At 37.5% G+C, this 23,670-nt stretch overlaps 1 protein-coding gene across 3 annotated transcripts in view; it reads left to right on the top strand.

Moving 5' to 3' along the window:
• The window catches only part of LOC139147534 (copine-8-like), a 58,072-nt gene that overhangs the window by 12,641 nt on the left and 21,761 nt on the right, over positions 1-23,670 (top strand). The window contains exons 2-17 of one of the 3 annotated variants that reach the window (XM_070718651.1): positions 10,590-10,630; positions 11,193-11,239; positions 13,284-13,387; positions 14,019-14,043; positions 14,574-14,644; positions 14,908-14,971; positions 15,419-15,525; positions 16,018-16,167; positions 16,546-16,618; positions 16,723-16,873; positions 17,275-17,462; positions 18,548-18,669; positions 19,585-19,687; positions 20,030-20,087; positions 20,756-20,808; positions 22,316-23,406. In XM_070718651.1, the coding sequence (XP_070574752.1) occupies positions 10,590-10,630; positions 11,193-11,239; positions 13,284-13,387; positions 14,019-14,043; positions 14,574-14,644; positions 14,908-14,971; positions 15,419-15,525; positions 16,018-16,167; positions 16,546-16,618; positions 16,723-16,873; positions 17,275-17,462; positions 18,548-18,669; positions 19,585-19,687; positions 20,030-20,087; positions 20,756-20,808; positions 22,316-22,450 (1,492 nt within the window). In that variant the 3' untranslated portion in view covers positions 22,451-23,406. Of the gene's footprint in view, positions 1-10,589; positions 10,631-11,192; positions 11,240-13,283; positions 13,388-14,018; positions 14,044-14,573; positions 14,645-14,901; positions 14,972-15,418; positions 15,526-16,017; positions 16,168-16,545; positions 16,619-16,722; positions 16,874-17,274; positions 17,463-18,547; positions 18,670-19,584; positions 19,688-20,029; positions 20,088-20,755; positions 20,809-22,315; positions 23,407-23,670 lie in introns of those variants that run through there. The other 2 variants (XM_070718649.1, XM_070718650.1) reach the window with 2 other exon arrangements.

Below are 23,670 nucleotides of genomic sequence, written 5' to 3' on the forward strand. Positions count from 1 at the left end.
TTCCGTACCCTAGGTGAAAGTTTCGATGCAAGCACTGCTAAAAGTTATGCTGCAAGCCTGGCCGCTCACTCCAAGAATAATTCCTGCGGATTTTACAATCCATCTAAAGTGTATCAGAAGCGAGGGAGCGGGGCGCAGCCAGTGGCGTATTTTAAATTTCAGTTTAAAAGAGGAGGAGGGAGAAATCACGATTTCGCTACATGTATTGATATGGTTCAAGAAATTGACTGCGGTTTTAAAACAGTGAGTCCATTGCCAGTCCGAGAAAATCCTGCTATTGTACCTCGTAATATCCGAAAAGGTAGTAAGATAGAATTCTTAGCATTTAAACCGCGCTTAAGTAAGCGTGCTCTTTCTTTCACTGTTGAGAGATTAATATTTTGTGCTGCGCCTAATAAACCAGAAATTCAAGATGTGGAAGAACTAGTCGACTTAGAAAGATTAGGCGAGATATATAAACAAATAAATGCTGCCAAAAATATTATAGTGGATTTTGATGACCTATCATAGAATAATTATTTTTTCATTTTAAAAAATTTTTAGGATAGTATATATCATAAAGATTATTATGTCCCGTCAATTACATACAGCATTCAAGGGAGCAGTTTTACGAAAAGAATTTCCTGAAGTCAAGCGAGTCAAGGATATCGGGGAGCTGGTGGATATTGAAGGTATGGTTAAGGGGCCCGAAAGATGTACTCTGTTTATACCGAAATGGAAGTCAAATTATCGGATCCGAAAACTGGTAATACACAACCGCGTTCATTGTATGTTAAATTAAATGATACATACACAAAAGATGTAAGAGGATCGGGATCGGATGTGGGGCAACAATTAATAGATCGCTACGATCGTATGCTTGATACAATTGAAAATGTTGAGGGTTCTGGTCTCGTTCTCGAGGAGATACTTAATTTTGAAGTAATTCTAGTAGAAGTTTTACTCGGGGCTGGCCCGGGGCTGGCGCAGTCCAACTTCCCGGATGGTTAAAAAATAAGCATTGTGTTAGCGATCTGGTGCTACCTTCGGGCAGCGAGAACTGTTTTCAATACGCCATCGTAGCAAGTTTAAAGTTGGCCGACCCCGAGTTTCGTGAAAAGAAATGTGGTCAGGTAAGGAGAAAATGGAATACGTACGCCCCATTTATGGCTGACTACTGTTGGGAAGGTATTCCCTTTCCTACGCCCGCCGATCTGACTGTATTCAGGCGCTTCGAGCAGCAAAATCCGAGCGTCAAACTTCAAGTATTTCAGATCTACGAGAATGATCCCGATCCGTCCGGAATAAATGTGTTATATAGTAGCTGTAGCGGAGCCGAAGGCGGAGCCCATTCCGAAGGTGAAGCCGATAGGAATCAAATAGCAAATATCTTACTGATAGTTGGTGAAGACGGCGGCCGTTCTCACTTCGTACCAATTACTGCGGAAAATCGCCTTCGTAATTCTCGTACTAATCGAAAGAATGAGCGCAGACGGAAGTGTATTTGTATGGTTTGTAAAAGAGGTTTTAAGTCAACAGAAGAATTAGAAAAACATCAGGTATACTGTGGAACAGACACTGCCCAGCCAGATTTTCCTAAGGAAGTGTGTCAATTTGAAGGACATCGGAAGAAGGTTCCTTCTCCCTACGTCGTCTATGCAGATACTGAGGCAATTATTGAGAAGGGGACCGGCCGACACATTCCAATTTGTCTTTCGTATGTTATGGTGGAACGGGGGTGGGGACCTTCGGAACGAGGCCCGGGCCGACCCACTGTTTATGGTAAAAGAACATTCACAGGTCTCTCCTGTGTTACAGACTTTCTAAAGGATATGAAAGAACGGGCCGAGTATTATTCTAAATCGTATTATTGGAAAATAATACCGATGAGGGATCCTTCTAATTACCGGCGCGACGGATGTGATCCAGTCTGTATTGCATGTGGAGAGCCGGCAGGATACCGAGTAGTGAAGGAGGAGCGACCTTCTATTGCGAAGGATGCCGGCCGTCGAGAACCATTCCTATCTACTTTCACAACCTCAAGGGATACGATGGTTCTTTTATTTTGAAAGAATTACATGAAATCGTTACCGAAGGAGATGATGGGGGTTCCGGACCAGAGCCTAAAATTATAGCTAAGACGAGCAATGGAGAATTATGGGTCTCTCGAAAACATTTATTTTTCACGCCTCAATTGTTGTTGCCGGAGGGAAGAGGGAGATAAAGAGACGTTTCTTTTCTATAAAGTTTATGGACAGTGCTCAGCTGATGATGGGGTCATTGGCGAAGTTGGCAAAAACTGTGCCGGAGGATGGGTGGACGGCGGCCCCACTTTCGTACCCGGACATTCAAAGGGCGAAAGGTTTCTTCCCCTACGAATATTTAGACTCGGTTGACAGACTGGGAGAGGGTGAGCTCCCGGAGAGGGAGGAATTTTATAGCGAATTGACGGAAGAGGGGATTTCGGAGTCTGATTACGAACATGCTTTGCGAGTATGGGACGAAGTTGGATGTAAGACGATTCGTGATTATATGGAATTCTATTGTGAGACTGACGTTCTACTTCTTGCAAATATATTTGAAAATTTCCGTGACACATGTTTAGAAGCGTACAAGTTAGATCCAGCCCACTATATGTCAGCGCCTGGCTTGACATGGGATGCTATGTTACTTTACACGGGTAATAAGTTTAAACTCATTCAAGATGCTGAGCAGATGACTTTCGTACAACGGGGAATTCGAGGAGGTATCAGCCAGTGTAATATTCATTATTTACAGACAAATCATCCGGCTTACGCTGGCGCGAATTACGATCCAGAGAAGCCGGTGACCGAAATAAAATATCTCGATGCAAACAATCTCTACGGCTGGGCAATGAGTCAGGCAATGCCTACGGGCGGACTTCATTGGATGACGATGGAAGAGTGGGAGGAATGGGCCGCCGGCGGAGCGGGGGGCGGAGCTGGCGGAGCGTGGGGACCTGGCTCCACCTTTCCACCAAGTTTTCTAGAAGTAGACTTAGAATACCCAGCCGAATTACATGAAGAACACAGCGATTTGCCATTAGCACCACATCACTATGAATTTCCGAGGCAGGGCGGTCGACTGATTACAAGTGTGATGGATAGAGAGAGATACGTCTTACACTACAAGTTGCTGGAATTCTATCTTCGGATGGGAATGAGATTGAAAAGATTTATCGGGTGCTTGCTTTCGATGAAGCTCCATGTCTCGCGAAATATATTGACTTTAACACTAAAATGAGGGCAAAGGGAGGACAGATTTCGAAAAGAATTTCTATAAGCTGATGAATAATGCAATGTTCGGTAAGACAATAGAAGATGTTCGAAAGTACAGAGACTTTAATTTGTTTCGGACTGGAACGGCACGGATAGTGGACGTAAAAAGATTCAGAAGTATAATCCAAAGATGAAACATATAACTTTCATAACTTCCGAAGAGGATGGCGATTCCTGCGACAGTGCCCTACTGGAACTGAAAACGGATGAGCATAAATATGTAAAACCAGTTTTCATTGGCGCGGCAGTGCTTGAACTTTCTAAGCTGCTTATGTATGAGACGCATTACAATTACTTTCGGGTCAAGTTCCCTGGAATACGATTAGCCTACATGGATACTGACAGTTTTGTTTACAGTGTACCGATCCCGGACCCGGACGTAACTTTCAATGATATAGTACGAGAAGATGTTGAAAAGAATGGTGAGAAGTCTATATATGATACTAGTGGGATGCCCGGACCCAACTTTCCGAAGATTAATAAAAAAGTGATAGGTAAATTTAAAGATGAGTTGAATGGTGAACCTATTCTTGATTTTGTTGGCATACGCTCGAAAGTGTATGCTTTTCGAACTCCAACTTCGGAGACGAAAAAAATAAAGGGGTGAAAGATGTTTGTGTTAGAAAACATTTGAACTTTGAAGATTATAAAGATCTGTTTGAAACTGGGAAGAAGCCGGAGCCGGCACAGTTTGTACAGTTTGTACGGAAAAAGGCTGGAGAAATCCGTAGTGAAAAGCGTAGTAAAATCATGATGGCGCCAAATGATATCAAACGTGTGCAGCTATACAATCCAGACACGGGCGAATGGCTGGCAGAAACATGGCCGATAGGACGGACGACGGGTCATGGTTAATATTGTAAAGACATTAATCTACTATTTTCAATAGAGACCAGGGCATCACTGATAACATAAATGTGGGCAAATATATTATCATTGTGAGCGTCATCGCCACCCCACGAGGCATCTTTCTTCAGGATCTCAAGTTGAATTCCGTCCTTTGTGTTCATTACTTTTAAACCATTTCCATGAAACTCAATATCTTAAAGCTACGCAGATCGATAAACAGACAGAATTTATTCTTCAAATAATCGGCCTCATCTATATCAATTTCACACCAATCTTTATCTTCAGCAAAATACCGTCGCACCTCTCGCCAAAATTGTCTTGGTATCATCTTCTGAGCGTACACTTTATTTGCAATGCCTTCGATTGATACAGACACAGATTCAATGGATGGATTAAAGAAAAGTTCACTGTTCAGTTCTGTCTGATTCTGATTTTTAGTGAAGAGTATAGCAATACCTCTAATGCTACGTCGTGGTACATTTATATTTTCATTGATAACCGTGTCCGATTCTTTGAATGGGATTGTTCTAAAATAATGTATATGCTCGTAAAGGTAACTTTTTCCACCGTTGTAATAACCAGCAGTTGACCTCGCGAGATCGAGGTCAGAAATTGTCTCGTATTCCATTTGAATGTTTTTTAATTTATAATTGGTTGTAACAACCTGATTACTGACAAGTAATTGGGGGGCGGGTGCCAACGTAATTTCCCATTCAATATGACTCCCTAACGCTTTTGGTATGCAACTCCATGACCTGTTATTGGGGGTGAGTGAGACGAATAGCATATTTTGTTTTATATGTGTCGAAAAGTAACTTATCGCCCACGACGTTTTGATCTCCATCGGTCGAACCGCTTCTTAATTTTCTTAGATTTTCGTTCTGAATTCCGTACAGTGTCATGTTCGTTCTCTCCTTTTTATGTTTGAAGAGATCGCGATAACATTCAATAAGGTTATATTTATTCAAATCGAAAAGTGTCTGACCCTCAAATGTGAGTTTCATACGCTCCACCAAATTTTTTGCAACATTTTGTACTACTCGGTTATATTCATCTCCCATTACTTCGAGATCAAAAACCAGGTCGAAAGTATCTGGAACTAAGAGTAACTCCGCTTTCTAACTTTGGACATCGTATGATAAGTGTCTGGCCTGGATCTGCCTCACTTGGATTATGAGCAATCACGTGATGAGTTCTTTCTGACTTCGTTCCATTCGGTATTCGTTGGTGAAAGTCGGTGATAATGTTCTATCGTACCCCATTTTTCGTGTAATGTATATAGTAGAAGAAAAAAAGAAAATAAATCACATCTTTACGTAAATATTTCCGTCTGCCTGAAAGATAAATCGATTGCCTGTGTCGCGAATCAATCGAAGGACCCAATATTCTTGGAGATGATGAGCCTCTTGGTCATCCTCAGTATCCTGGAATACAGCTATGAATTCTAGTCGCTTAAAGAAGTTAGTCTTCTGACATTCCTTCACGAAAGCTAAAATGTTATGATATAGATTATCATCTTTGAGTCGGACACCTGGATTTGCTCGAAGGATATGTCGATTTACCCGCCGGAGTTTGCACCATTCCAATTCGACAGAGAAACCAAACAGGTCTTTATTTTTGGAAAGAAACTTTGCAATATTCTTTTCACCAAACATGTTGATGCCGTAGGGGTGTCATATATTAATACATAATTTTATTTATAATGACTAATGTTAAACCAGTTAAAAATATCCATAGCTGTTCTCCGACAAATCCGACAACCGATCCTGCTGTTTTTAATAGAAAACTGACGAGGGAGCCGATTAAACCTGGTATTGCAGCAGCACTTTTTGCGGCCAATGTTTTTAACCATTCGCCAAATTGCTTTACAATTTCTTTCGCTTTTGTATACACTTTGGGCGGACCTGAACCTCCTGCGTTTGTTCCTCCTCCCCCTGCTCCCCCTGCTCCCCCTCCTCCTCTAGTCACAGCCAGGGCAATTGTTGATATTGTCATTCCAAGGGCAGTCAGTATTGCAGCGATTGTTATACCATTTCGTTTAAATAACTCTGTTAGCTTCAGCCTGAGTGACAATTCTGGATCGGAAATTACATCACGAAGAGACCTAGTCGTAGCCAGTCTTTCATGTGCCCCACTGATCTTACCATGTTCGTATTCATTCGATTGTCAACTTTAGCTTCTCTTGTTATAAGTTCAGCTAGTAGTTTTTCAGCTTTTACTTTGCTTGGGTGTGTTCTACAGGAATTTCCTCTAACTGTTTTTCAACTTCTCTTTTCTCTAGCCTTATTTTAACTTTTTCGTTGTTAAGCTCGCCAAGATGCATATTCGCAATCTTTAATTCATCATTAAGAGCTATATATTCTGGGTTTAGATTGTTCCATTGTTCGATTTTATTTTCAAAAGCTTGTATTTTATCTGCATTACCAGAAGCATCTTGCCGTAACTCTGTCAGTTTATCTTTGTATATACCCATGTCTTTTGGCGTCATCTTCTCAGCCGGTATTTTATCGTTTTCCACATCTACAGAATACAATGTACGACTCACATATTCGGGCTCACTATATTTATATACTTTGTTTACAAATTCAGAACCTCCTTTTAACCTTTTTATTGAGGATTTCTCTAAAAATCTACTTCCTTTATCTGTTGTAACTCTGATTTTTTTATAATACAGATCACCACCTTTAATCTCAGCATTCATAATCATTCGTCTCGTGCATACTGATTAGTAATATTATATTTGTCTAAGAGTTGTTCAGCCATATCTTGTGTAAGTTCTCTTCTCTGTCCAATCAAACGATCAACCTGTGGGCTAGCCAGGAAAGGATCAGCTTCTGCAAGAGCATTATCATCGTCTATAAGAATGTTTCAGCAGTAGCATCATCATCATTTAAATTTGCATCATCGAAATCCTGGAGTGGTATATCTTCTCCTCCTTCTGCCATATTGTATTTCTATATTACTACAATTATTTTTTATCCCCCTTACATATACAGTAAAAATGCACATCTCAGTTGTTGAAAGCGTTGAACAATTGCTGATTACATAGAAAGAACAAGTGCTGCATATCGACGAAGTTATAAATTAATGGGTCGAATTGATATGGCTCTCAATATTACTAAGGGAATTCTTGTAAGCTCTGCTGTAATAGCAGCAATTCCAACAGTTCCGGTACTGTTAGCCTTAACTCCTATACCAGGTGTTGTTATTGATGTGATACAAGGGAAAACTGGTGTAGCAAAGAGACGAGAGAAATATAAACATTATTATGTTCAATATAAACAGCTGCTTACACAAATACAAGAAAAAGGCTGCAACAACAGAGGCTCCGGGGTCAGAACTTATTCAGAACATATTTCATCAGGCGCTAGAAATTCAAAAACAAGAAGGATTTAGTCCACCTCTGGAAAGATACCTAAGACATTATGGATTAAATGGATATGAAATTTAGTTAACTTCGTGTTCAACATCAGCTAGACTCCGCGACCGGCCGGCCGGACTGACAACGGGGTCCTTTATATAGGCTAGTTTGATGGTGATGACTCACACGGAATTTCCCGTACATGTATAAACATGCTCAGCAGGGAATTTCCCCGCTTAGTTCAGGACAATGCACTGCTGCGCCTGCGTGAGTTCGTATATAGGTCAGGGTCACACTTTAGTTACATGGATGGTTAATTTTTCCTTCGCTTCATGTAGATAAATGAATAAAATGGGGTGTAAAATTCTTACTTAATCCCAGTTGTCCACGTTTACTTTACTACTTATGTATGTATGTATGTATGTATGTATGTATGTATGTATGTATGTATGTATGTATGTATGTATGTACAGTATGTCCGTCAACATCAAAAACACGCAAACTGCTGCACGTTTCAGCTTGGTATTTGGTGTGTGGATGCATCCTGGGCTATAGATGGGATTTTGTTCAAATGAAGTCTGCATTGCCAAAATTATGCAAATGAGCTTACAAAATGTGAAAATGGTTAAGAATTAATAACTCAAGAACCGCTTTTTTGATTGCTTTGAAAATTTGTGTGCAAGTACCTTATGTGAACCTTCTACAGTTTTTATGAATATTTTGCAGATATCCTTAATTTTGTATTTTGCTGAATTTTTTTGTGATTTTTCTCATTTTCAGTAAAAATTCTTCTTCTCTGAAACCGCCAGCCCAATCGCTCTCAAATTTGGGTTGTCTCTTTGCAAGGGTGTTACTCTTCTAATTTGTTGAAATTATGACAAAATTGGGAAAATTACTATTTTTGTGCAATTTTGTCATTTTTGGTCAAAAAATCTTAGACAGTATTTCCTTTTTAAAACTACTGGACAGACAGCTTTCATATCTGGTACACAGCCGTACAGAGATGACAGTAGTTAGATATGTGGAAATTGTCCTGAAATATAAACAATTGTATTTTTAAGACAATATTGTCATTTTTGGTCAAGAAAACTTTATCTCAAAATTACTTGTTTGATAGCTTTGTAATTTGGTATAAAGTCCCTTGTTTGATAGCTTTGTAATTTGGTATAAAGTCCCGGAAGATGTTATTAGATAAATTTTCTGCTCAAAGTGTTGGGAAACCCCAAAATTTGTATATTTTAGGTACTTTTCTCAGTTTGTGACCTTAAATGACCTACACCAACCCAGGATATGTTGTGAGACAATTTTGAAGGCTGTGAACATAATTTTGTCATATTTGTACCAATTTGTAGGAAAATTTGATCCAGAAGCGTGAGGTGATTTTTTTCATTTGGACCAATTTTTGCAACTTTTCTATGTAAGACATACAAGAACTGATGAGAAATTTGGATCCTGGATATTTCCAGATGTTGTAATCACCGCCCACAGTGGAAGGCATTTCACTATCTGTTACTACCTTAAGTGCTGTTTACATTAGAATGATAACACTCATGGCATTAATTAAAAATCTCCAAGGTTGTAAATTACTTCCTGTCATTTGGTCTTATGTAATACCAAGGGGTGGAACATTTGATATTCAGGAGGGGATAGGGTCTAGAAGATCGATGATGCAGCATTACTTTTTTACCAGATCCCTTGTGCATTTTTGCCCACTCCCACCTTTTCTTTTTATCAAGCCTTCTCTGTTTTTTGTTGTTGACATTTGCTTATGTATTTAGGATCTGCTTCTCCCATTGCTATAGAAGTTGATATGCATGTTCCTAAAGATGACCTCCAGTACCTAAGTTGGAGACCTTATTTGCTTTTGTCATTCTTGTTTTTCTGGTTTAAATATTTCTTGAATGGACCAATTCAAACCGAATGTGAGCACATAGTGTCCTTGACGGTATTTTTTTTATTATGTAATCGTTTTAAGTGGTATTCTGATTGGATGCTCTGTCTACTAATTTAATAACTTCATGATGCGAGGTATTAGTGTACATTGACACTACATCTGGTGTTACCAATGTCGCTTTGGCCCGAACTTTGATTGTCTCAATTTCCAATATAAAATCTGCTGTATCTATGATGTATATAAGTTGTTACTTCACGATTTATTTGAGTTAAAGTCAATGAATTCTGATAATTATGTGAAAGGTTGGACTGGAGCATCCACTTACAATAGGGCGTCCTATGAACTCAGTTCCTGTAGGGCGTTTTGTGTATTTTATGTTTTTTTGGGTGGGGGGTGAGGAGGTACCAAAGTGGTGTTCTTATTTTACTGTTACCTGGATTCAGATATTCGCATGCTTTGTAATCGATGTGTTTTTACCGGACACGTCTGGTGTGATATTAGTGTTCATCTGTTATGGTTTGCTTTGTGTCATCTGTTGTTAATTTTGTGTAGTATCGCTGATCTCCCAGTTGTCGCTGGCATTCTCATAAAGGTGCAGGATTGCTGGATTGCCAAAATATCCAACTTTGAGATATTAATCAGCTAATAGATTCAGCTACGAGCGCAATTCAAAACAGAACAAGGAATTTCAAATTACAATTTGAAGAGCGCACCCCAAAACAGAACCAGGAAATTACAATCTGCACAGAGATAGTCTGTGACTTTTTTCCGCCATGGTACTTAATCCTGACCGTGGCGAATAATATACATCAGTTTTCCGCTTTCGATTTCATCCACCACTCTAGACAAACCATCATGCCCTTGACAGGCTAAGAGTTTACCATCACGGAAACGATGTCATGTAAAACCAAACCAACCTATTTCAGTGTGACAGACTACAGAGATTTCATTTTGTGTCACTTACCTTCAAAGTTTTGTCAAAAATAAAGTCAAGCCACCTTTTTAGACAGGCAGGATAGAATACCAAGACAATTTATTCAGTGTTATACATACCTCAATATCCAGCCATGGGATAAAAGACAGCTGTCAGTCAAAGAGTCGATGTGTTTTTTGGTCCGACGAGCTAGTAGAACTCGTTCGTATCATTAATTCGTGTTAAAAAATTTATACATACATCCATAATTTGTTGTTTTGTTTCTTGTTATAGGGATATCTTGGACAGAGATCTGTTGTCAAAATCCGATCCAAGTAAGACTATTTTTATCAACATTGTGTGATCAATAGCCAGTAATGGTTTCAGTATGAGTCAAACAAGATTCGCCTCTTCGTGAGCACGCAAAGTAGTATAGTATTTACAGAATGAGATAATGTTACTCTAAAAAGTCTAGGAACGATGACGTCATTTCCTTTGTCAAGAGAGAGAAGTACAGCCATGCATATCTATGTTGCTATCACATATCCGGTTTGGCCGTGTCTGATACATTTATTTCCACTGGCGGACTAGCAAGTGTACAGCGATTCGCTAGATATTAAACAATGTTATCTTTGAAAGCTAAAGTCAATTGCTGGGAGAAATTCCCCTGAAGAGAATACAAAAAGAGAGAAAGTGAAAAATGTTCACAGATAATAAAAGGTATACCTGTTACTGTAGTTCAAGCCTGATTTCCGATAACTCATTTTTATAACACCTGGTATTTGTCCAGTATCCGCACCTATACCGCAGTGAATTGTACTCATTGCAACATCATTGTCACCATTTCACATTTTTTTTTTTTTCAAGTGACATTTATTTCGAAAATCTCTTTTACAGAATGTGTTCTGTATACCAAACGTCTTGGCTCTCAAGAATTTGTGAAGGTAAGGCGTGCTGATGCACCACATGCAAGTTAAATTTACACAACAATCTTAGAAATTGAACCCGTCGGGTTAAAGGGATAGTAGCAGTGACTTTTGATGAATGTTTCTTGATTTTTGTTTCATATGTCAACAGCAAATGTTGCTTCTAGTCCCCAAAGCATGTTTAAATATCCACTCTATTCAGTTTTCAACAAGGCGCGTAAAACTTGTAAAGTTCATTGTTATTGTTTATATTTTAATACTAGACAGGATGTAATTTCACTAGTCAACGATTATATATATATATATATATATATATATATATATATATATAGATATATATATACGTATATATACGTGCACTGAGGAGTAGGTCAAGAAACTGCAGTTGTAAATTAAAGTCGTAAAATATTATCAACAGCTATTGTCCCCTTAACTATAGTGGTCTTGCCTGTATAGTACAGACAACACGATTGGAACTAATGCGGGATAATAGTATCTTACAAATTACTCATAAAAACAAGTTTTTAACTTAAAAAGAAAACAGATGAGCTTACATTTGCAGACTAAACATGCATTGAAGACGCATCTATCACTCTTTTTAATTTACTTTCTCACATTTAGAATCCGCAAATGCATACATTCGTATTCTTTTTATAGACTTTTCAAGCGCTTTCAACACCATTGAACCATATGTTCTCCTTAGACGTCTTATCAATATGAATGTCGATGCCAACATAATTCTCTGGATCAGTGATTTTCTTAAAGAAAGACCACAACGGGTAAATGGCTACATGTCAGAGGAAATTGTACTGAATGTTGGTGCACCACAAGGTTGCGTGTTATCACCTACTCTATTTTCTATTTACACAGATCACATGAGGTGCAATACTCAATATCTTGTTTGTTCAAATTTGCTGATGACATGGCTCTTGTTTGGGCTACTCAAAAAGGAAGATTCTCTTTCTGAATATTTCCATAATGTTGAAATTTTAAAGAACTGGTGCATAGATAGCTATTTAGATATGAATATTAGTAAAACAAAAGAGCTTGTCATTGGTTGTAAAGTTTGCCCGGATTTTACTCCTGTCACAATCAACGATGAATCTGTTGAAGTCGTTTCATGTTTCAAATACTTAGGTTCATTTCTAGATGAAAAACTCACATTTGATGAAAATACTGACTATATAGCGAAAAAGTCCCAACAAAGATTATACCTTCTCAGGAAACTCAAATCGTTCAATGTGAGTCAAAATATCTTACAAATGGTGTACAGATCCCTCATTGAGAGTGTTTTAACCTATAATATCATTTTGTGGTATTGAAATTTGACTGTCAGAAACAGAAGCAAGCTTTCTCGTATTGTGAGGATGGCAGAAAAAATTATTGGCTGTCGTCAAAATTCCCTTGTAAACCTTTACCAGCTGGCAGTGAAAAGGAAAGCGCAGAATATAGTCAATGATTCTGATCACCCTCTCCATGGTTACTTCCAGAAACTCCCGTCAGGGAGACGTTTTCGGGTTCCTCGTGCAAAGAAAAACCTCTTCAAAAAGTCATTTCTTCCATCAGCAGTTTCAATTTAAACTCAAACTCGATGTAGATGTTTTAAACCTCCAGTTGGTCCTTTGTTGTTTCCGTCTATGTTTCAATATTTGTATCTATGTCGCTACCTTGTGTGTGTTTTTAAGCATTTCAATGTGTAATAGCGTCCCTTTTTATAGAATGCTTTCGCTAGTTGTGCTATTTTAATTTGTATATGATGAGCCTGAAGGAAAATTTCTACATTTATTGTGGATAATAAAGTAATTGAACTGAATTGAATTACTTCACCATCCAATTATCCCAAATTAGTTCCAATCGTGTGAGACTTGTGTTGGGGCGAGTAAACCCATCGGAACACATCACTGATGAGACTAGATACTGCAGTGCTTAGGCTACAAGGAAGTTGTAAGTACGCAATCATTGCCGAGGCAGAGCGATAAGTTAAGTCTTAACATTTTGAAATGTCATCCATTTCTACGTTACCTTACATTGCAATAACCTCGAGTTTGGTTCATATTTGCAGTATGACGAAACAGAGGAGGTTACAGATAATCTGAACCCCACTTTTGTGAAGAAGTTTCGGTTGACTTACTTTGTCAGAGAAAAACAAGAACTTTTATTCAAGCTGTGAGTAAGCTTACGTATTTCGAAGTTAATTCACTGAAGAGTTGCTGTCAGTTTCATTGTATGTACCTGTTGTACTTGATTTGCAAACTTTCTCGATATTAAAATTCTTCGAATTCCTTACTTAGTGTTATGCCCCCATTCAGAAATTCATTAAAAAACATGGCGTTTTGTACAGCTGCTACAGGTTTATAAAAGGTTTAAATACCACCCGTGACCACAGCGTATTATAGCAGCGTCCACATTGTAACATTGTAATACGTATAAATACGATCACTATTGGGACGTAAGAATGAGTTATCAAAACACCGTAAAGGGTTCTTCTCGATATTGAGGCTTACTGTCTGTTTTCACACAAATCGTTCATCAGCGCAGAGAAAAATTTCTTGACGGATAGACAGCGGACGCTTAATCAACAAGACTTCGCAATCAGATTGTAAGCCGAGCAGGGGATTATATCTGTGTCGTAGACTTTACATATCTCTATCAAGATGTTGTAAGAAGATCTCTCATATACATGTACATTTGTGCGTGTTGTATATTTTGTACACAAAGCAACGTATCATTGCATTACACGAATTATAGTTATTGCGAGTAATGACTTGTTGCTATCCCTGCTTGGTGTTCTTGACAGGTACGATGTTGATGTTTTAACAAAGGTAAGTTCATTTTTATCTTCAAACCCTTTCCTGTCTGTCGATACTGTGCCTGAAAGAATTAGCATTATTGCATATATTTGCTTTCTTATCTTCTTTACTACTTGCATACCTATAGCTAACACGATTGGAACTAATTTGGGATAATTGGATTTTCATATTTTATAAATTTCTCAAAAGTGTTAGGTGCCGTACAGCTGAATGTTGCAATATTGGAAATTACTCATTAAACAAGTGTGTAATTTAAAAAGAAAAGCAGATGAGATTACATCTGTAGGTTAAATCGACATTAATTCACCATCCAATTATCCCAAATTAGTTACAATCGTATTAACTGAATAAAGTAAAGGTGACTCTGGCAGTCGATAACAAATCGAATATCTTATCTGTGAATAACTTAGCCGTTTGATTTTATTCAGAAAGTACTAATAATTGTAATCAATAGAACCTCTGCTGCAGAGTTTGACTTTTTTACAGTAGAAAGTGTCATGGCATTGGAATATTGTCACCCTATGACGCAGATTCTTTTCTAGGATTTTCTCGGAGAAGTGACCTGCTTGCTGAGTGACATTTACAGGCAACAGAGATTAGAACTACCACTTTTGTGAGTAGAAAGATGAACACGATTTCATTTTCTCGTATTTATTATTTCACTTAAGTTTGCTCTAATGTTGATGTAATTCAGGCAAACAGTGATATGAATAGCCATGAATAATCATGTGTGGCATATAGAGGTCCAATGTTCGGCTGCCTGGTCGACGTTTTTGAAGTATTTGCTGATTCCGTCCATTGAATGCAAGTTATTGAATGGACTATTCGTTCTCCTTTTCTCAAAGGTATTATCTTTTCCTCTTTCGACAGATACAGTGGAAACAAAAAAGGGCAGAGCGGCGTTCTTATTTTGCATGCCTTCAAAGTAGGCGATCGTAAGGTGAAATGCACATTTTGTACCGTAACGATGTAGAACCAATTTTCTGAGTGTCGGGTTTCTAAGACATAAAAATCAGACTTCGAATGTATAATCACCTCTTTTGTAACAGCATAACGCCAGCCAAGGAAAATTTAATTTTCGAAGATTCAAATGCGAGATGGTAACATTGAGTAGAATGATAATGTGATATTAAACTTTGAAGGCGGGCGATAACAATATGAGAGGCGTTTGCTATCGCTCAAGCGTTACTTCAGACTCTGACGTTTCTGGGTCACACATTTTGGTCATATTGACAGTTAATATGCAGTCATGGCATGCAAATTAGATTGTCTAACGTTGTAATAGACTGACGTCATACCACAATTTTACCTTTTCAACCTTCCCGAGTTGTCATGTTTCGTAATACTTACCTTCCAAAGCTTTTCATTCCTTGTTTTTTCTTTATAGGACCAAGTCACGTTCAACTTTAAAGCTGAAGAGTTGCCAAAAATGGACCGTTTAGGTTCAGGGGATCCTTACTTAATCATAAAGAAGGAAATCAAATTAAACAGCCGGTAAGCAAATATCAGATACTCGATTAGCAGTCGTAAACATATATATATATATATATATATATAATAGTATATTATATATATATATATATATATATATATATATATATATATATATATATATATATATATATATATATATATGAGTGATGTGTTTATATATATATATATATATATATATATATATATATATATATATATATATATATATATATATATATATATATATATATATATATATATATATATATATATATATATATAATATTATATATATGCTCGATACCTCTGCCATGTTCCCATCTAATCACATGATTCAATTTAGGTGATTGCTGTCCATCATTTGTTCTTGTTCTTTGTGTTCTCGCAAAGTAGAGGAAATTTAATAATGTTTGACCTCACGTAGGTATTTTGATTTTCTTGCATGATTTTGTGACTCGAGTTCCTTAACCTATCAACAGTGAGGGCTTTATGTACTTTCGTCTCTCTTTGCAGTCAGTTCATTCCTGTCGCACGGACTGAGGTAGTCAAAAATACACATTCGCCGACTTGGCAACCGTTGACCCTTGATGTCGATACGCTGTGTGCGAACGACTACAACAATCGCATTCTCATTGAATGCTTAGACTGGGACAGACTAACGAGGTAAGTTGTTACTCTGCGGTACCGACTACGATATACACTATATATATATATATATATATATATATATATATATATATATATATATATATATATATATATATATATACACACACACACACACACAAAATGTGTATATATACATAGATATATATATATACACACACCACACACAAAATGTATACAATGTGCCCTCCCGGTTATCACCATATGGCTTTATGGCAACCTATATATATATATATATAATATATATATATATATATATATATATATAATATATATATATATATATATATATATATATATAAAACATTCAAGAAGAAGACTGCAATTCTCAGGAAATGATTTTGATGAACACATAATTTCTTTTATATGTTTCAGTGATGATTTGGTTGGAAGCTTCTTAACAGATCTCACAAGTCTCACACAAGACTGTGGTCCCGATAATTACCAGGTAATTCAGCATTTTCCTTTTCTTTGAATACTCCAACAAAACCAACCAAAACAGGTATAATTTTCTGAAATGGTTGTTCGTACAATATTAAATCTCCCTTTCAGAAAACTTTTCAATTCAACAAAAACGGCGAGGACCGAGGAAAACTAATTCTTACATCCTGCGACATCCTGCAGAAGTTTTCATTCTACGACTATGTCAGTTCGAAAACTCACTTGAATTTCGTTGTAGCCATCGATTTCACGGATTCGAATGGTGAGTAACAAGTATACTAGTTTTAATGAAATTCTCGGTGGCGATGGTGTTGTAAGTATATAGTCGTTTATTTAGAAATCATTTGTTAATAGTATCGACCTGTACACAATCGTAAATAATCTTCAAATTGGCAAAGTTGTGATCGAGTCACGTCATTTGGCCTTAGAAGAAACGTTAAGCAAAAGTTTGAAACCGACAAACTTTGAATACTCTGTAGTTGATAACGACTTAAATTGTCAACATACAATGTAAAAAAACACAACAGCGTTTGTACACGTTAACTATTTCAAGGTGCGAGCATACTGTGATATGAGTGAATAACGTTATTGCAATTTTCATAATCCTGCACCCTTGACAGTTAATTGCATTTGACATTCAATATTACGTTATACACACAAAAGGCAATCAAAGTGACCCTGACTCAAGGCACTTCAGTGGCGAAAGCGGACAAAGTGTCAACACATACATGAAAGTCATGGAAGTGCTCGGAGAGGTCATCCCACTTTACGACCCAAAGAACTTCATTCATGCGATCGGTTTTGGAGCAATATTGTCACCTTCTGACTCGGTATCCCATAACTTCAACCTGGTAAGCGATGACTAACATGTCAAGATGAGTAATTAAGGATAATATCAGGTCACTCCACCACACAAACAGAATAAACAACAATGCATGCTGACTACCTATTCCTCCGACACCATATAAACTTGTTGCTTCCAAGATTTTAATTTATCAGTTATCATCGACAAATGACCAGTCGTCTTCTACTCTTGATCACAACTTGCAGTGGACAATGTTGACTTCCAATATACTTTGCGTACAATAATTGTCAAATCATAGTTATACATTTTAATCCGACACCAACAATTGTTAACATTTAATATTGCACCTACTACTCACACAACTTGGTCTTTAACGTTTCAAGCATTTTTATCCAAGTGCGTATATAAGTGTTCTCGAGACAGATGTTAAAGAAACTACAGGCCTTGATGGTACTTTTTGGGGTATTGATAAAACGTCTGTGTATAAAGGGGGTCTGTAAGTGTGAGCCACACTGACTATACCATAAGAATATTGTCAAAAGACCTCTGCACTCACCATATCTGGATTATGCTATGTACGCCTTTCATAACATCCGTCGTTATCAACGTCTATAGTAGCGAAAGGGACAATGGCCCTATGTTTTATCTTGGAGCAAGTTGATTTGGTTCAAATAACCTTTGTTGTAAGGTTTGTGATTAAACCATGGCATTCTCAGCACAAGGAAGGGACGTATGTATTTTGCCAGGCGAGAGCTGATGGGATTAACCGTCGAGTGCAATCAACTTTTTTCATATTCTCAGATACATTGACAGATCTAAAGTAATTCCTTTTCGATTCGACCTAGTGACCTCATAAACGCTGACCCTGTTGTAGGTCAACACCCGAACAACAAACCTTGATACTAAAAGACAAAGTGTATTGTAGTTGTGCCGCCACATCGACCCCTACTTTAGTGAGCTTCAGACAAGTAGAGAAAGAGACATGAAACAGTAGTCAACGTGTTCAGACTTCGATCCTTGTCGCTGTACTGCATTACTATATCTGCGGTAATTGAAAAGGCGAAGAGGAATGAAAGATTTGCATTTTTAACTGCTTTTTAAATTGTTGTTGTTGATTACTTTCACATCCAGGATTCAGAATGCCAGCCTCTTGATGGAATGGTCGCTGTAAACACAGCGTATCGGACAGTATTAGAAAACGCCATCCTCGCTTCGCCTGTTGAGTATTGCCCGGTAATAAACCATGTAATAGAGTAAGTAAAAACCCAAATAATTGTACACATGAGATTTTTACCAGTTCACCCATCGCTCATGCATATATGGAATCAACTGGTCAAAAACGAGTTGTATACTCGTTGTACAGAGATGGTTTCTTGCTATAATATCATAACAGTAAATTGAAATTTTGGCTTGAAACGTTCAAAAAGAACTTTTTTAGCTGGGGGCTAGCGTGCGTTCCAATCGTGCTATATCGCGAATATAGCACGATTATTTTCTTGTCTCGACCGATCAGATCGCTGTCACCAATATATTTGTATGAAATAATTATTTAACTCAATTCTTAAGCTTCAGACATTTCAATAACTATCTTTCAAATTTACTTAATTTCATCAGATAGGAAAATATGTCTTCCAACTTGAATTTTCAGTGTAACCAAACAAAGTTCTAGTATTATAACTAGTAAAGTTCCGTCCGAGCAAAGTTCAATTCTCAAAACAGTGCCGAAAGTAATAATCCTCGTCCAAAATCAAGGGCGACATGCGATTGGTTTTGAAATTGTTTGTACTTAATGAATGTTAGTAATTTCCGTATTTTAACCCTTTGAGCGCTGTAATTTTCTCCCGCCAAAATTTTAGTGCAAAATTTAACCATTTTTTACGATTTTTTCTGTACTTTTTAAAATTTTGGACCAAATGGACATCACATTTCATTGGCTATACACTTTTTTCTCAAAAGTTTTGCAAAAATCTGATAAAAATTGACTGGGGTTTATCTTATAAAGGGAACAAAAATAGACTTTGGCGCTCAAAGGGTTAATGACCATGCGAGATGCTCCGCTGTTAGTTACGGGCCTCAGAAATGGCGCTCCTTTGAGTGTCTGACGTCACTTATTACTCTGTTTGACTATTATTCTCTGTTATGTATTTTCATGGTGTTTTTAATTGCAGGCGCAGCAGAGAACAGATCGATGGAAGTGAATACTTTGTCCTGTTCATTCTCACAAACACCTCTCCCGATGACAAAGATGACACAGAAAAGGCATTACAAGAGGTAAGACATCTTTTGCGAGGGATGTTTTGCAGAAAAGATACAAAACGATCATCGGTTTATGGTCAATTAATCCAATCTCTGATATTCAACAATACATATAATATTGGTTACCACATTAACACTCTAAACTTATTTTGCAGTATCTCTTCCCCTCCTATGTGCCACTGTTTGTATGGCTGTATGTCTGCCTGTCAGTCTCGCTGATTCTCTCTCTGCAAATGGCAGCAATATTTTGCTTATGTGATAAGGATACGATGTACATTATCACTACATATACATATATCGTGTCGGACGATTATGCACGATTTGAACATGACGTCATTCGTTTGTTTTTTTGTTTAGGCCTCTGGGCTTCCCCTGTCAATAAGCATCATTAATGTTGGTGATGAAGACAATGCAGGTATTTCATCCTGGAAATCTTCCATGTACTATTAATCCTCATTACAAAATACGTGCATGTTGGCGTCTTACACTCACCAGCAGGATGACATTCCCAACTTTTTGATCAGCAATATTGTTTTGAAAATAGTATCAATTTAAACAAATTGGAGACAGGAACAACTGCAATTTTATTTCATTTGGATTCAGAACACGAAATGTGAAATCGTTACTGCGGATATAGATTACTTTAAAATCGAACCCTAGTGAAATTAACAAGTTCCGATGTAGGAATCTTGGTTCTGTATCAGGCAAGATCTTTCATTCAGATAGCATCAATTTATCATGATTGTGCGTGCATCATCTAGACCTTACGATGATACAGAGAAATGACCAAGCGAATACGGAAGTAAATAGCTAAATAAATACCATTTCTGCCTCAAGAATATGTAAATAAAGCACTTAATTCCGTCGAGGCGCTCGAACCATATCAGGTGACATGATACTAAGCGGTAAGAACCAGCACATAGAAATATTCCATGAGTTGTATGTTTTATAAACTTGCCCTTTAGTAATTTAAATTTCAATGATTTATGCGACCGAACTGATTTTTTTTCTTTTTACCTTAATTAGCATGCATCACTGTGTGACTGGCGATATACATTTAATTGCATATTTTATACATTCTAGGAATTGAAGAATTTTCAAGTCCCTCTGATAAAAATGCCAGAGATGTCATAACGGTAAATTATCAATATGTATCCTTACAGTAGACAGGACTGTCGATTTCGTCGATTCAAAATGTAACGTTGTGGTTGACTAGGATGCGTGAGCGCGGTAAGCGGTTGTGTTAAGGTAGAACGCGCCTCGGGGACAGATATTCAGATTCTCAAACTTTTCCAATTCTTTTCTGATCTACCACTTGTTGGTGCTCATTTTGAAGCCATTGGAGAAAAAACTTTAACCGTCTTTGTTTTTTGAAACACTTAAAATTTTTATATTTTTCTGATTAGACTTAAGAGACGGATAGCGGGCAATCTTGAACTTAAAATTTCGGTAAATCTTTGGTAATTTGTTTTCCTAATGTCACACTTTGCACGGTGACCCCTGATTTATATTCTTGATTTTGACAGAGAATAATTGAAAGATTCTGTGAGGAAAGTTTGAGCAAAAATTTAGTATTTCATTACCTAGGTGCATTCAACCTAACCACGGATATGTGTATTTGCTGCGAAAGAGCCTGAGTGCATAATTCTATCTCTGAGGCTGTTCATGTAAATGGTGCATTTTGGCGTTGTTAATCATGCAGTATGCGCTCATACGTCTCAAAGACAGGCGTGATGATAATACAATGGTATGGCGAGGGAAATAGGACTGCTTCCTGCATAATCAAATATGATGAATATCTTTCTCTGAACGAGGTTGACAATAGACCATGTCCGAACCGCGCGAGACATTCCGAGATATCGCGAGAATTATGGTTCGCAGTGGACGCGTTCTCGCAACACAGGACAAACTGCGTAAACAGGACAAGTCGCTAATTACGTTAAACACTGCATAAAATATATGAAGTTGCAATCTTTGCTCAGTTCTGCACGTTTTCTAGTTCCATACAAAGTTTAACTTGTATTACTAAACTGGAAACCTGTTTCTACGGGCATCTATTAAAGTCTCGCGAGATCTCGCAATCAGCGGAACATCGTCTATTGTGGCGATCAACAGCTCAATTAGTTTTTTTGATTAGAAACTGGAAACTGATTGAAGTAATAACAGGTAACTCATTACGATCTCAACGCAAGTTACGTTGTATGCCACGAAGATCAAAGCTTCCGCCAGAACAAATGACAACTCCGTAAATTACCATAAACCACAGAGAGACAGAATATCGCTCGGATACAGCAGGAATAATGATAACGGAAAACTATTGTAATTTATGGGAGAGCATGACTCTGACCGTGCTTGCTTTATAGTATAATGATCTGGTTGTACGCGAGACTTTGTCAGACCATGATCCTTCTCGAGGGTCTATTGTCAGACCATTGAGCTAGAAACTGCCACGTCCATGGTTGGATTGTTGATGGAGATAACAGTCGATTGAAGGGAAAGTGCACTTTCCGCCAGTTAGACGGGTAAGGTCATTCCAATGCATTCGTGAAAGGCAAAGACTCGTGTAGATAAACTCCGAACAGAAGGCATGTTTTAGTATGTAATATGTGATGAGTTTATGGCTTTTTGTTTTTGCTTCAACAGTGCACTAGAATCAAGGATTACCAAGACGGCGATGGAGAATTCATCAGCAAAGACCAGTTCGCCCATGCGATGTTCAGAAAAATTCCAGAGCAGCTGCTTTCTTGGATGACAAACAACAACATCAAGCCTGAGTAAGAACACACTGCCAGCGACATTGCAAGAATTGATGTAATGTACCTCGCCCATCGAACATTTTCCACAGAGAACATACAAAATGTGATGGTCTGTGATAATAAAATTTTCAAATAGCTATGTATATCAATCTATGTCACAAATTCTCATATTTACTCTATCGAATGCTTAAATAATAAAAATTCAATAAAAATTACATAAAAGTGACCAACGTTTATGTACAAACATTTGTGAGCTGAGATTGTCAAGAAAAAGGTTTTTTACAGTAGAATACAGAGCCAAACTACGTCGGCTCAAAATTAAAATAAGGCAGCAGTGCGTAGCAAGCGAAGGACTGTAACAAGATTATGTAATGTCGAGTGTTGCGCGCACATTATCTGCGTGTTTACTTGCAATGAAGAAATTTTTTCCCTCTTTCATATTGTCGTCTACGTAAACCTTTTGTCAGAATAATACCCTTCGCTGTTATTAGTATCATCTCTTAGTTTCCATGAATTTTTCTGAATCACTTACATTAAAAATACTTTTCTATTTAAAGTAACGTTTAGAGGTGCATATATGCCATGTTATCTCAGCACAGACGTCAACTGATAGGTGAGATTTGTTTTCCTTGTGAACGTTCATTTTTGAAATAATGACAGTTAGGGTGTGTAAAACTATAACTTGCTCCTATACCACAGCTGCCTCCGTTTGTTTGCTTTTTGGCATTTCATTTCCGTCAAGCAACGACACTAACAAATTAACCTTTAAGGCTAGTGTGTGAATTGCAGCATTTTGAAATACGGCGCATTTTCTAACAACTTACGCAAAATGTAATAGGGTTATCAGCATTTTGCAATAAAATGGTCTTGGTCTACGAATTTTGTAATTAAGATATCAGCATATTGTAATAAAAATTGTTTACGCGATTTGTAACAAGGTTATCGGCGTTTTGCAATAAAACACGTTTTGTAACAATAGTTCACGCATTTTGTAATAATTATAAAAATCCCTTGTGTAATTATAGGAAGAGAGTGTACGTTGGGAGAGAGTTGCATTGGGTCAATAGTGTCCTAGTATGGGGCTTCTTATGACATGTACATGACGTTTGAAACAACAACAGCACAACAGATATGTTCGTTGAATTTTATTGGTCAACAACACCAACAACAACAACAATACCAAACGACTAATACAAACATAAACAACAATACAAACAACAACAAAATTTGTTGGGTTCCCTG

The sequence above is a fragment of the Ptychodera flava genome, chromosome 13 (assembly GCF_041260155.1).
Source record: "Ptychodera flava strain L36383 chromosome 13, AS_Pfla_20210202, whole genome shotgun sequence".
NCBI lineage: Eukaryota > Metazoa > Hemichordata > Enteropneusta > Ptychoderidae > Ptychodera > Ptychodera flava.